This window comes from Athene noctua, chromosome 11 (genome assembly GCF_965140245.1).
Source record: "Athene noctua chromosome 11, bAthNoc1.hap1.1, whole genome shotgun sequence".
Classification (NCBI taxonomy): domain Eukaryota; kingdom Metazoa; phylum Chordata; class Aves; order Strigiformes; family Strigidae; genus Athene; species Athene noctua.
This window is the reverse complement of record NC_134047.1, coordinates 6594064-6609726: the sequence shown is the minus strand read 5'-3', so window position 1 is coordinate 6609726 and position 15663 is coordinate 6594064. Positions and strand designations below refer to the sequence as shown.

General features: G+C 39.6%; 1 protein-coding gene across 1 annotated transcript in view; it reads right to left on the bottom strand.

Moving 5' to 3' along the window:
* Positions 1-576: 576 nt before the first annotated feature.
* Positions 577-15663, bottom strand: part of COMMD5 (COMM domain containing 5) — a 19101-nt gene continuing 4014 nt past the window's right edge. The window contains 5 exon segments of the mRNA XM_074914788.1: positions 577-2324; positions 4816-4891; positions 6724-6819; positions 10831-10881; positions 14773-14801. Of these exon segments, the coding sequence (XP_074770889.1) occupies positions 2223-2324; positions 4816-4891; positions 6724-6819; positions 10831-10881; positions 14773-14801 (354 nt within the window). The 3' untranslated portion in view covers positions 577-2222.

Sequence of the window (15663 nt, the reverse complement as noted above, 5' to 3'; positions counted from 1 at the left end):
CCATCACCCCTTGCAGAGAACATGAGAAAAACTGCCTGAAGCCTTTCTATTCCTGGAGAACATGGGCAATTGCTGTTACAGGCAAACAACTGAATGAATATATTCTGGCTAGAAGGTAAAGGTATTTATGGATTCTTCTACTCTGATCGGTAAAAAAAAATACCTTGTAAATGTCTTGAGGTCATTTTACACCCACGCAGTGTTCTGTTCGTCCGAAAAGACTTCATTTATGGTCTCAGTTGAGATACCTTTCCAGTCCGAAACCACGTAAACCTAAACATTCAGAAGGGAAAGGTTATAGCAAGGAACGTAAGAATGTATTGTTTCACAGATTGTGATGACATAATTCCTGAAAGATGAACAAGCTTCGCAAAGTAAAACCAGAAAAGAAAACACCACGTTAATGCAATCTACAGTCCCCTTGAAGTTACTAATTCCTCTTTATATGCTTTGATGTGACCTGAACACAGTAGTTAAGATGCAGTATGGATCAAACTTGGAAGTTATTGATGAGTAGCCTATAAAGCAAATGGAAGATGCAGCTTCTAAACAGTTTGAAATCATGGCCAATAGGTTTATTTCAAACTAGAGGACACATTCTTGCACAGGTTTTAAAATCTTTCTGGACCACAGCTATTTAGCTGTCTTTAGATTGGTATGGACTGCTGGCAAAGAAGTCTCTTAAATGAAAGGATGACAATAAGTAATTTTATGCCTGCTGTGATTCTTAAAATCTGAGAACAAAGTCATCTTTTCCTACACAAACATCTGCAGGAGTGTAAAAGGCCTCCTGAATCCACAATTTTAATTTCAGTAGTTTCCTGCAGGGAGTGAGGAAGACATAGGCCCATTGTACAATCACAAAAAATAACAGAAGTATGGGCAGTTTCAGGTAGAAACCCTGAAAGCAGCTAGAATAAGCCAATGCTTAAAAATGGTAGTGGCACATCCTTTCTAAGCTACGTTTGACAGCCAGATAAATCATACAGTTCTAGGGCCTTGGGCCCGTGCTGCCTTTGGGCTGTTGCTCACAGCCTCCCTATCTTTGCTGCTGGGGGAAAAACTCGTTCAGGCAATGACTGAGGGCTGCATCCCTTCTCGGCAAAACTCTTAAGGGACATACTTGTGGTCCCACAGCCTTTAAATGAAACTTAAATCATATGCTTCAAGTTAAGGGAGTTCTTCCGAGGTTTATTCATGGGGCAAAGGAGTAACTGAGATTTCAGCTGGAAGGGACCTACAATGATCATCTAGCCTAACTGCCTGACCAATTCAGAGAACTTCAGCCTAAGCTTAACTGTTTGCTTGACGCAGGGACTTGGATATCCTTGTACGTGTGACTTTCATCCCAGAGGCCATACGCAGCCACTTCATCCTGGGGTCTGACTTGCCCTATTAATGAGTATATGGCCGTAGTGGTCTACAAGGTTACTGCCTCCTGCTCTTCACTGTCAGCACAGTGCCAGAGTTTCCTGCCCAGCAGTAAGTCAGATGATTCCGTTCATGTCGCACGTATAGGCAATACACAAAACAAGAGGCAGGCGCTTCCAGTTAGAGATCTGGGAGATTACTGCTATTTAGCCCATTCTGATCAACTAGATGAAGACTTAAATTACATGTTTCCACTTCTGTAATTCCATGGAATTAGTTCTGGAAGCTCAGTCAAAACTTCTTTCTTGATCCAGACTTCCAATTTTCTTCAAAATCAGCCTTTAAATAGCCATAGCTATACCTCAGTCACTTAGTGAGAAGCCAGACAGCAATTTTACTTATGCAAAACTCAAGTTCATATTTGTCATACTAGAGCACAGGAGTGTTTTCTAAATTTTTTTATTTGAGATATTGCAGAGCTTTCTTATGATACACATTGATGGGGCTTCTGGTAGCAGGCTTTCAAAAATAATTAGAATGATGAATCAGAATCAGAAATAAATGACTCTTACATCTATTAAGACAGTTATTTAAAAAATGTTTTGATGAATCATGCAAAAATGCTCGCAAACAGCATTACACTTTTTCATAGATACATCTTCTGTTTTTCCTAAGTCTTATGAAAAGAGTTTGTGCTTTTAACACTTGAATCAAAAAAATATTTCCAGCAGACATCATAAATGCTACATTGCAGTTCAGACAGGCAAAATGGTGTTGGTCCCCTGCTTTGCCATTCACAAATCATGGTGAGGGTTTCAGATCTGTTTTATAAACTCCCAATTTAACAGTGTTCAGTCCTGGATCTTCAGTATGCTCCTTTTCTCCAAATCGTTCATCTCCTTCAGTATAAGGGCAACATTGTATCTCAATTCTTGAAACTTTGCAACTGGCACCTGAAACAGAATATTCAGGTTAGAAAACATGAAACATCTTTGGTACTTGGACTGGGGCATGCCTACAGATAGGGAATGTTCCAGATCATCAGTCCAACCTCTCAAAATGCTTTTTTTTTGACTTAAGACAAAAGATTTGAGGTTAATAAAATTCAGTTAATTCAACTAAATCATCTGGGTGAAAAAGGAGAGTGGGAAAAGCAGAAATAACAGCTACATTAGTACATCTTCTATACTGCCTGATGTGAGAAAGGAAGTCCTTCTGAATGGAAACCGATGGCTGCTGTAAAGTAAGAGAGTCATGGACTGGAAGGAAAGACACCTGGAAAGTTCACGGAGCCTACAGAATTCTCAAGCAACAAATTCCAGATATTCTGCTTGTCCAAACTTCAAAGAGAAAGGAATTGAGGCTCAAAGCAAGGCACTCGGCAGCAACCTCGAGAGCAAAGAGGACTGAGCACTGTCAACACATGAAAGGCAAAAGATTTTGATTAAATATACAAAACATTTTCAACCGTGCAGGAGACTAATGGATTCCCTTTACCATTTCAAGCCTGAGAAGCCAGATGCATGAAAATCTATTAAGACAGAGAACCACATCTGAGCACAGGCACAGACTGGGTGACAGAGATTAACATCAGCGCAGTGCACAAACGCATGTACTCACGTGAGTACCGACAGCAGCCTAGCTCATCCCAGGCTGCTCTGCAGAGCACTGCCTAATTTACTCTACTCTGACGACACTGAAGACACGCAGTTCTTTTGACAGAGTCCCTTGTCATCCTTCTGCCTACTGTAACAGATATCAATTATGTGAGGAATCCAACATCTGATTTGCATTTTCCATATGCATCAGAAATGCAGAAAAAGGCATCGTGTCCTTTTCACTTTTGACATATATACAAGACTTGAAATGCTGCAATTTCCATTGCTTTTTAAAAAAAATCTTCATTGTCAGAAATCATACTGCAATTAAGAAACCAAACCAAACCCAAGAGACCAAAGAGCGTAACTTCTCCATGTGGCATGCACATTTTAAAACTGTTCATAACAGAATTATGTTCTGGACTTATCATTTTACATAAGCCCTGTTACTTAGCAAGGCCTTCTGAACATGTCTGAATGAAAGGAAACTGTAGAGTTGAGGACTATATTTACTTGCATATGGCACCTTGAACCAAAACACAGGTTTATCCCAAAGAGCTACTAACTGCAAGAGGACCACTCATCAGGTACAGAAATCCTGTTTACAGCCAGATCTTTGGCATTCTGATCTAGCAGCAAGCAAAGAGCTGATTCTAAGAGAAGCACATTGTTTGCTATCAAATATCTGCACTTCTGTGTGTACCCGGACAGGCACACCAACGCATCTCCACTGCAGAACAGCAAAGGGTCTGCCACAGATTTACAACAAAAAAAACTAAAACCAAACCAACCAGGAAAAACGCCACCGAGACTTGACATTAAATACCAGGAAATAAAGCCCCAAATCTAAATAGTAAAGAATATATACTAGTTTTTATTCTCACACATGAAACTTACCCTGTTGGAAAGGGTTAGCCTGAAGTTCAGGGCATCACTTAGGTTCCATGGAAGACCTCAAACAGAGTGTATGGGATGCTCTGAGCTGGACTGTCAGAGGGGTGAATCTGATCTCCTATGAAGTGACACCCTCAACACTTTGCAATGTAGCACAGAATTTGTGCCTTCCTCAATAGCTGCCCTCTTGCGAAGCACCGTATCAGTCCATCTCTTCCAGCCCACAGTGCTTTGGTGCTTCCTCCAGACTACTACTAGCACATTAACTGAATTCAAAATCTCTACAGAATTCATATGTAACAATGCCTGCTGTGCACTGAATTCCTGTATGCACGACCATGTTATTTATAGAACAAATAGCATTCCTTTTCAAAGGTTAAAAATATGGAAGAGTTTATGCCATCTTCTGGCAAGCCTTTATGTACAGTGTCATAAATACTGGCACTGACTAAGTCTGAGGTAAAAAGCAAAGAGGTTTTTTTATTTTCTTTCTGGCAGCAAGAACTGTACTGAAGAAAAAGAATAAAACTACCTCTGCCACAGAAGAGAATGTTACCATTCTCTACCAAATGTAGGAGGTTATATAATGTATGATACATTTCTAAAACTAACCCAGTAATGTTTCTGCCCTCAAGAGCCACCATCAGGTCTGAAGGTTACAGCTGACAACAAAACAATAATTTTTAGTCAAACCAGACAGTGCTTTTCAGTAATTAATATTTTTCTAAAAATGAGGTTTCAGCAAAATATGCATAGGAACAAGGCATGAAATGATTTTGGTTAGCACTTGTTTATATATTGTATGCAGCTACACCGAACATGAAGGATTCCAAAGCAAACATCAATAATGATGCATTGTTTACAAAAGCTTTAATATTTGAAATAGTAATTCAACTTTCTAAAAAGAACTTCAAGTGGTTTCTTTTTTATTTATTATGGCAATCAGACTTACTTCAAAGCGATGAGCTGTCCCATCTGAAAGCTTCATCATCATTAGAATGGATGGTTGCAGTGCACGGGCCAGTGAACTGAAATTATTTAAATTATTAGTATTACAACAATAATCATCAGCAGTGTGATGAGTACAGCATTGTACATTAACAATTACGATGTTCATGTAGGCTTTACACAGAACCTGAGTAATTTCAATCATAGAGTCCTGTACTGGGCTGGCTGGAAACTCATGAACATAGGAGGCCTGGCCAATTTACCTCCGAATTGAGACTAAAAATTTTTTTAATAGTTCAGTAACTGCAAGTTTAGGAGCATATTGATTTTACACAGTAATCAGTTTAGTAGAACTATGACAGGGATAAGAGCTACCCAATACTGCTAGTAATAATGTACAGTGTTCTATGCAGTTTACTATGTTGCATTAATCCTTTCCATCCCTTCATACTTTCAACTGCCATCTCATTTGGAGAATCAAGCTCTTCCAGTCTCCATCCGAAAATTGTGGGATGTTATTTTATTTGATGACCCAAAGAGGGGAAATGAGTCATTCTTGTGCAGCTTCCATCAACTGATGTTGCCAAAGCCTGCTCAGGTACTGACAGGCGTTACAGCCAGAAGCCGTACCTCTTTGCAGAGGCTGTTGTTGGATGATAAACATCCCACGGGGGAGGTTGACTGGAAAGGAACATAAGAGGAAGGAAAATAGAAAAGGATAATGTATTGCTCCTGTGTTATTTGGAAAACAAATCACAGGATTTGCCTGCAGCTTGCAAGCATTGTGCCTGAGGATGTTTATCTGTACATTTTGCTCTCTTAAAGGTACATATTTTTTCTACATAGTGATACCTGTGTGGTGCTCACAGCACTGCTCATCTGAGAGTCACCTGAACTAGTAGCTTGTGGCCATAACAATTTTCACTTAGGAGCCTTTTTTCTTGATTTCAGGAAGACTATCCCTGATTATGGGCTTCTCAACTATGGCAGCGAGGAGACTGCACACTCCCTTGGATGCAGGTATTCGTGAATGCAATATGAAGTCCCTCACAGTAACAATTTACACTACTGACAAATACTGGATCATCTTCCGATTTCTTTCACCCTGGTCCATCTCGGTTAGAACTAGACAAAGACCAGGAACGTCCAGACAACAGGTTTCTGTTTCATTCTGGCTCTTGCCAAAGATCCATCCCCCAGCTGCCTCTGCTGTGGCAGATGGCAAGAAGCTATTCACTGCAGGCACAGACAGGATGATCACAACAGCCTTTACTACTGTTTCGTGAAAGAAACTTAGGAGGCAGATCAACGACCAGTTGCATAACTGTGGCAATGTAAACGTGCTGTTCTGAAGCCTCTCTTTGTAGAATCTACAGCAGATTGCAGGTGATGGAAAGCAATTTTATTTAACGTGCACAACAGAGAAATGATAGTCTACTTGGGAAGTTGAACAGATGATTTCCCTCTCCTGCTCCATTGAAACTTGAGAGCTTGGCTGGCTGTGTGAGGCTCAACCCATCTAATTTATTCCATCATCCCTGAGGACCCATGGGGTTGTATCAGCTCCATTAGGTTTTAAAATATTGAAAGAGAGACTTGGACTTTGAGTGCAATATTTCTAGCACAGAGGTTTTAGAGATCAAAACAAATAAGGAGCCTAAAAAGTATCATTAGTAGAAGATGAAGGCAGCAGCCTGTTGGCAGGTTCATGTTAACAGCAGTAACTCGTATATAAACTGACTTCTACACCGATCAGAAAATGCCCTCCATATCTTGCCATTTAATGCTACAAGACAATCCCTAACAGCAACAAGATACATTTTAACACTGTTAACATTTTTAAGCAGCTCAAGATGTCAGTTTAACCTTGGGCAAAATAATTTCTAGGGTCATGCCGGATTCTCTTTTATACCTTGTGGATATAGCTACGTCCACTCTCCACTTGAAGTCCTGGACACTTGGCAGCCTACTTCCTCGTGTCAGAGCTGTGCCTTCGGAAGCAGGACGCCTACAGAGTAAATCAGAAATGGGAGGCTGAAATGCAAATTCGTAAAAGAAACAACAATCTAAAGAGAAAATATGGTTCCTCAACAACAAACCTGTCTGGAACTTGTTTCTCTCCTGCATCTATTCTCATTTAGAGAGGTCTGAATGAGTAGAGGTTAGGTGTATTTAAAGACAGCTATGCTCAGATTACCCACTTCTATGCTTAACTATGGTCCACGCTAGAAAAAAGAGACCAAGTGACTGTGCAATTCCAGTAAACTGATGTCACTGTAAAGTTTAGTAGGAGTCATTGTGGTGGCTGGCATATCTTATTTAAATTATATGCAACTGTGAGGCATGGAAGGGGATCTGCAAATATATCTTTACCTTCATGCAGGTCCAACAGGAACAAACAAGCAGAAAGAAGACAGATGAGCAAAAAAGTCGGAGTAAGGTCACTGTGCTCCTCAGCAGAAAGCTTCTAGTATTAGTCAGCAGCAGTGTTTTAAAATGTAATAATATTAGAGTGCACTTTCAAGCATAATTTTAAAAAAATAAAATCACACAGTGGTTCTTGCTAATCCAACTTAATTTACAAACTTTTAAGTTCCTTACATAATGTTCACTGTCAGTCCCAACACACCCTTCAAGATTTTTGTCTAGTCTAACATGTAAGAAGCCAAGGACTTCATTTATTACTCATATTGCAGGATGAATCAGGCTGATCAAGCCTCAAGTTTATTTCTGCAAGGAAATACAGTTGACACTGATTAAACTTCAGATAGTTGACAATCTTTAAAATTTTAACAGCATCTTAAGCTCTGGGTAAGTAAACAAGCCAAATCTGATACAAAGACATAACCACCACCCATTTTTAGATATCTATATGCAGAAATATCTTCAGAATGAGGTCACTCAGCTGGTCCACAAAGAAGCCAGTCTGGACTTTGTGTTACCATACTTTTTTTTTTTTTTTTTTTCTTTCGCTAAGCATCCCATGTCTCTGGAAGTTATTTATGGTACATTTCAAAGCTACTCCAGTACTACTGGTGAGGGCAGGATAATAAATGTTACATCCTTTATCCATGGTGCTAGACATAATCTAATTACAGACTTTACATCAGGAAGGAATCCTCTCTGAACAAATCAAGGACTGTAGGAATGACAGTCTAGCATCCCCACTCATATTCTTGTGTGCGAGTTATCTGGTGCCTTTAGAAACTGCCCAGAAAGATTAATGATTTGATAAGCTACACAGGTCTGACAGGCTGAGGTCCTCTAATACTCCTGCATTTAGCAAAGGCATTACAGGAAAGAATTTATCATTTTTGGGGGGGAAGGGGGGGTTGGGTGGTGTCAGAAGTGACACACAATCCTAATAGCATGGTAAAGGAATGAGCACAAAAAATAGATAAGCTGGTTCTTACTCACTGCCAGCTACTGGATAGGAAGTAGGTCACCACAGCTGGGTGCAGCCATGAGGAGCTGGAGTCTAGAATGGTCATCAGCAGGACTAAGCAGTAAGAAAGGCCTCTCCCTCAGTGGTGAGCTGCTGCCAGAGTACTGCTTAATTTGGAAAATGCCTAAAAATAGCCACACTGCTACCGCTACCCAAAGACATGCTAACTTCCATCATTGCAATACAGGTCATTCTGTGCAGCACCAGCATTTCAGGGGAGGAAAGACAGAGAAAACAGGAGGATGTTCTAGTTAGCGGTGGTGGGAAAGGTCAGCAGCACCCAGAGGTGAAGCTTCTGAATTTTGATAAGCTGTGGCATTTCTGTGGCCAAACCACAAAGCTTTCGTTCTGGTCAGGACTGTACTTCAGTACCATTCCCTCAGAAAGAGTTACAGCTTTTATATTTAGTTTAAGCTTCTGTCACCATCTTCCCCAACTTGGATAAGATCGCAGCTGGAACTGCAAGAATCCTGGAAGGATGACAGAATGTGCATGGTGTCCAACATACATACAGAAATTATACAGGCCATTAATCAAGCCATTGATTTCTAAGTGGAATAGCAAAATGGAGCAGAAAAGACTCAATTGATCTTATATCCAAAATCTATAGACTATAATTACATTTTGTAAACTCTGTGCCAACAGCTGCAATATATTGTCAGCACATAGTGCAGAAGGCAGAACAAGTAAAGAACCACAGATCAACTACAGACCATCCACATTATATGTCAGAAGGATGATACACCTGGTGACAAGAACATCATTGCCAAAGGATGCAACAGAAGCACACTCAAAAATGAAAGATTAGAGAATTTGAAGCAGTAGTTAACCTAACAACACTGAAACTAAAGACAAATTTTGGACGGTTCCCTAGGCACGTAAGACATGCCTAGCAGGCCACTGAACAGGGAGAATGAATAAATTGGTGTGAAATGCTGACAAATGGCACAATGAATGTACTCTTCTGGGAGAAATTAAGGCTACACTATTAGAAAAAAAAAACCTGCAGTACATTTATTATAAACATTCAGAGAGGGGGAAGTTAGGGTTATCCTTTCCCTTAAAAAAAAAGTTTTGATTGTATGCAGTTATTTGATAGTGTCAGTGTGGCAAGTTTTTCTTCCCTTTCAGTCTATGTAGCTTGATGGAACTGTGGGGACACAGAAATACAAATGTCAAATTTCCAGTGCTTCAGAGCTGTTGTTTAGTGAACAAAATCACAAAAATAGGATAAGCTGCCAGGAAAAGTATTAAAAATGGATTTTTCTAGGTTATTTAGCTCATACTGAATTTTTGATCAGATGCTAATACTTCTCTTACCATCACAATCATATATATTTACAACTCAGTAAGCGTATGTATGATTCAGTGTTACATTTAAGATTATAAAAGCAAATCTGTCTAGAAATCAAATCTGAGGTGCTCTTCTCTGGTCTCAAAACACAGAGCAAGATTACACTGGGTAATCACAGCTTTCAAAATGAGAAAAAGCTAAATTTTCCAGCATCGTGATTTCACAGTAGAAAACAGACAATCATGCATGCTTCAAATGACATCTAAATTTATCTTCTTTCTCCACTGCAAACAATATTTCCACTTTGCAACCATGAATTTTGCATTCTTAACACCTATAATTCAAACAGAAGAGCAAAGAAAAGATGAGAAGGCTGAATTTATTTTTACTCCAAGAACCTTTAGCTTTAAGCCAAGATCCTAACCAAGGAAATTAAAAATATTTTTAACTTTGGTAGCACCACTCAGACTCTTGTGAGGGTAACTGAAATACCACAACTATGATTATCAGGATTCCATGCAGAATATCTGGAGCAGTGTTGGGTTAGTGATGCCTATGTGCCAAGTGACCTCAAGTTTCAAGGAGGAAAGTTTTGCATATGCAAAAGGTTCAAGCAATTTCTAGATGTAAAATAAGCTAAATATGGTTGAGCAGAGAACCATATAGAAAAAAGGAATCCTGAGAATGGACAAAAGAGATAGACTGCTCAAAAAGTTGTGATTTAATATTTCCTCTGGAGCTACTGAGGTATACTGCTTAGAACATGAATTACAGCTAGGAGAGCACCTGATATCTCATACGTGTCATCAAGTCACCCAGTGTGAATTCCCAATTCAACTGTACATTAAAGACTCGATAAAACGCTATCTGAGAAAGCTTCCATGAACATAGCATGTAAAAGGCATACGTAGCCTGCCTCTCAACAAAGCAAGTCCTTCACTTTTGCTCTAACTTGCAATGATAACAATGATAAAAATACTTAATTCTGCAGTGCATTTTTCATCTGTAGGTATTGACACACCTTACGGAGTCTACAGAACTTCATAAAAACTGATGGGTGGTGATCACAGAAAAATTGAAACTTGGCATGAAAGCTACTTACAGCATATATAGCCACACACGATGGACATCATATTATGTTGAATCAGAATAATGGGACAAATCTTATTCTCATTAATTTAGAGAATTTTGCTGTTCCTTCAGTAGGCCTAGGATTTTTGTCAGCAGAGCTCTGTACAACCCTGCTGGTTGCACGAAGCACGGTACATGAAGATACTAACCTGTTACCAAAGACTATACTGGAAAAGTCCATAATGAAGTCTTCTGGTATCCTTAAAGAGAAGAGAAATACAAAATATTAAGTGTTTTGTAACCACAAATATATGGCCTTAGCTACAAAAAAATCTATTATAGAACACAAAAAAAATGTGTCAACATTTTCCATCTTCCATTGCTTAAAATTGCCATCATCTCTTACGTAAGCACTTCAGTATTGATTCAGTCTAGACTCGCAAAAGGACAGCCTATGGTTTATATCAGGAACCCTAAAAACTGTATTACATCTTCCTGTTCTACCTAGTATGGCAACGGTGAGTTTCAGAAGAAACCAATATTTGCTTAATTTCTCTCAGTAAAGTCAAGAAAAGTTTTGCTGATGGCTCTGACAAGTGCAGAAGGCAGGCCCAGCAGTGCACGCTTTCAGAAATCCTAAACCGACAAATGTCATTTCACTTTCACCTGAAGTGTGATCAAAAGATGACAGAATGGATTGCTCCCTCAGAAGTAAACCAGACGCCCTGGTACCCAAGATTACTTACAAAAGGAGCATATCTAACATGGGGAGGACAAGCATAAATTTGACCATGAGAACTGGTCGAATAGACTAACTCACATTCCATCCACCCTATGCCTCTCTGCTACTTTACAGTTCCTCTGACACCGTTGTTGCTTTACAAACAAGCTGCTGTTGATTTTCAGTTCAATATGTCAGGCTGTGAATTGCAAAGACTGCAGAGCAAACACTACCCATTCAGCTGCTTTTGCCACAGGGACAGTAACCTCCTACAGAGAGGCAGGCTGGACAAGTGGGAGAAGTAACTCCTTCTGCTGCCACAGTTAAATCCAGCACTCAACATGAATCAGTGCCCAGAGACATTACTCAGCAGTGGCTTGAGATACACAGCAGTACATCAAAGAAAAATCAAAGCAAACAAGGAAGTTACCTGTCTTAAAGGGCTTACAGTGTCTAATGATGGGAGAAAAAAAACAACTCATCAACTCACACAGTGGGAAGATGAAACAGCAGTTATTAGAGCTTGAATTCTTAATGGAAAAAGTCGGTTAAAACACATTTTTAAATGGTACCTGGATAAAACTGAATTCATATTAGCAAGGTAGTTATCGGAGGCAAACTGGGAAGTGAGGAAGAGGAACTAGACAGTGCTTTCTAGCTGCATGTGTCTTTCTTCCTTTCAGAAGAGTCAGGGCTCTATTTCTGCAAACATTACATACAATTTGCATGCAAGTGTATCACTTAACCCATCCTGATGATGACTGAATATCCTCTGTATGTAGTGGAATTGTTGGAGACAGGGTTGTAATATGATTATTATGATACTTATCACAATACTTGCTCGACTGTAGGAGCAAGTGTATCTAAAACAGAAGCACTAATGCTACCTTTGAGCTTGCATTATTTTTGCTATGCAGTTAATGATTTTGCTGAAAATTCTGTTCCTGGCTCAAGCAGCTTACACAAGGCCAGTGACACAGTAAGCAGATCAGACACAGAGCACGGCACAGCTCAGGCCTGAGCTATAGATGGCAATCAGTTTTCAAAGGACCATTCTGAGGAGTGGAAGGCAAGGGCAAAGGAAGGAGATATGAGGCTGTCTCAATGCCATGTTGCTGGCCTGAACCATAAAGTCATTAAACAGCCTGAGAGAGGAGGGAAAAAATAGCACCTACAACTTAAAAGTGAATTTGTTCTCACAGGTTCAGATCATCAGGCCAAGAAATAGGAGATACAGAACATCAACCCTGTGAAACCAGTAATACTGATCTAATTAATCAGAATTGGGCATGTCTCCCAGCCTCTCTCTGCACCAAAACTAGAAGCCAAGGCCAGTTGCATCACCAGGAAATCGAGACCTACAAGGCTTTATATGGGTGGAATTAGCCCAATCTTCAGCTTCACTGAAGGAAACAAAATAGAATGCAGGAGAGGTGGAAAAAAAAGTAACCTGGCTCTGAGTTCAAACCTTTTAAAAGAAGACACAACAATAAAAAAAGGGAAATAGGCCATTTTTCTGCCTTAAAATGCAAAATATCTGATCAAACACTGGGTGCCAATAATGCCAAGACACAGCTGTTCAGCTGATTACATGTGTTCTTCATGCACATGATCACAGGATGACCCACAGGAGTCACTGCAGAAGGACAAGTGTCTGAATGTAATTAGCAGGTGCCTTAAAAATGAGCAGGTATTTCATCTCCAAACTCAGGTGCATTGGGAAACATAGGAAATTACATTTCCCATAGGAATCAAAGATGCTAAAGGTGCCAAATTTACTAAGTACCACAGCTTGAGAGTAGAATAAGCTATTTACTCTTCTAAAAGTTTAGCCACAAGGTGAAGAGAGCTACTCACAGGAAATAAGACTGTCAGAGATGGAAGTTAGGAAGAGTCCCAATAATGTGAGAATCATGGGAGCAGAGCAGCAACAAGCAGCACATAAAACATACAAGTCTGCAAGCAACACAAATGCAGTTACCTGAACTATTGCTACTGTATCAGCCATGTTAACCAAAACAACAAAATAAAAAAGATTTATCAAGATACAAAAGATATAAAAAAGATCATCCAGACTGAAAAGTGTCTTCATAGTTCCATGGATAAACCACAAAGTGAGAAAAAACCAACCCAAACCAACTACAAAAGTGTGGTCAAATGACAAGGACGGGAGCCTGGGAGTCTGTATTTCTAGATACAGACAGTGTACGCAGCCAGCCCAGCCAGTGACTTCTGGAACTCCTGTATACCAGCGTTCTCCCCTGCTCAAAAGAGGAATATCCACCCACCCCAGAGAACTTGGCATGGAGCTTTGAGTGCTCTTCATTACTCCTTAATCACACTGAACGCATTTTGTGTGTACCATAAAAAATGCCAACTCCCACTGGGTCAAAAGCAATTCATCAGTTTCTTACTGACCTACTTTAACCTGGGTGTGAACTCCATGACGTGGCAGAGGAAGCAGCTTGCATTTTAGCTCACAATACAAAAGGCAGGCCAAACTCCAGCACTGAGCTGCAGACAAAATTGTATCAACTAGCAAGGCACCTTTCATCATGGCCCCAATTACACCTTTCACCGATTACACCCCGATTACATGTCTAAATCTGCAGCTTTAATTTGCCTGAAGTTGCTCATAAAGTAAATTATGCTTATGACTCTGCACATGTGCAGGTTAATGGACAAATAAGGATGAAAAAAGACGAAACATCTATTACTCCTAGGTACCAGTCAGAATTATGGGAAATTAGCATTTTAAAATAAATGAGCCTTCGCACAGAGATTTCTCTACAGATGAAAACATCAACTGCTGTTATTCTCACATTGCTACTGAATATGGAAATAAGGGAAAATCTGTAAAGATTATTAGCATCTGATGTCTAGCTTTTAGGATATGGACTTCTATTCAAGAGAGTCAAAATCTGTAACAGTCTGGCCAGAGTAAGTCTGTAACAAATGTTAGGCTTCCTTGAGCCATTCCCATCAGGGCAGGAGAGATCGTAGCTGAACAAGGTGGTAGGGTTTCACGAGGATTCTATCATTGGCCTTTCAAAGAAGAAAAAAAGTAGGGCAGTTTCTTAGCTTCTGAAATGTTACCACTGTCTTACCAAACCTGTTAAAAAATATTGCAGGGCAAGGTGGGGATAGCAGTGAGAAGGTCACTCACATTTGCATAACCTACATTACGGACTAAATTAGACCAATCTCCCCAGCATGTGAAATCAACTGCTCATGCTCAGTGCTAAATCAAGTCTTACACAACACCTGTTTTTTTTCCTCTGGCTTTACATGACATTTGCCAACAGATGTATTATGCGTTATTTACAGGTAATTTTTACAGCAACTTTGTGTGTAAGTAGTTGATTTGGGGAAGCAGTTACATAAAAGTTACGAAAAAACAGATTAAAAAAACAGGTATAAACAGGCATACCTGAGCTCCTTTAGGTCTTCCTTAAAAACCTAGAAAGACAAAGAAGGTGAGATTTTTACAGGATGTAGTCTTGAAAGATCATGTCTTACCTAGTGAATTAATAATGGTTACTTGCTTGGTATCTCTCCCCAGAAGTTTTAGTCTCGAGTAACAGCAGTTTTGAAGTGACAGGGTACATATTGAGAAGAATTTCCGGAAGTGTTCAATCAAGTTGTGAGAAACTAATTTTAAAGACCTAAACCTTTTGGAAGCCTTGATTTTTGAAAACAACATCCCTGCCATTTCTTTTCTGTAGCTATCCACAACACATTCTTTTAGAATAATTATGTATCCTTATTCTCAAATACGTTTTGCAATAACTTGTTTAAACTATGAGAACAGAATGGAAGTGGCAAAAGATCAGCTCTGAATACCACAAGCATACTTTCACTATGTTTTCTGCAATATATGAGCTTTCTCAGTGTGCCTGGGTAAACAGGAAAACAGTATCTTAAACCAGAGAGAGGTGCTGGATACCCAGAAGTGGTTCACTCACATAAAAATAAAATGAGAAGAGAAAAAATGTAAGGTAAAGTAACATGAAAAAGGAAAGAAAATAGCCATGAAAAAGGGATAGGGGCTGGGAACATGGCAGATATAATGGAAGATACATATTCACAAAGAAGATCCATAGCATAAGCAGAAACAGCACTTTCTCCCAATTCCCACTATACCGTTCTGGCCATAAGACCTTCCTTCCTCTCTGGCAGAAGAATGAAGGCAGGCAGGCAAACGAATATGAGAAATTTTAAGCGTGGACAAAATGATCGGTATGTGTGAACACTCCGTTAGGGTAAGAAAGAGTTGATGCCAAAGAAATAACACTTTGCAATGGTTTCTTTTGGGGTTTTA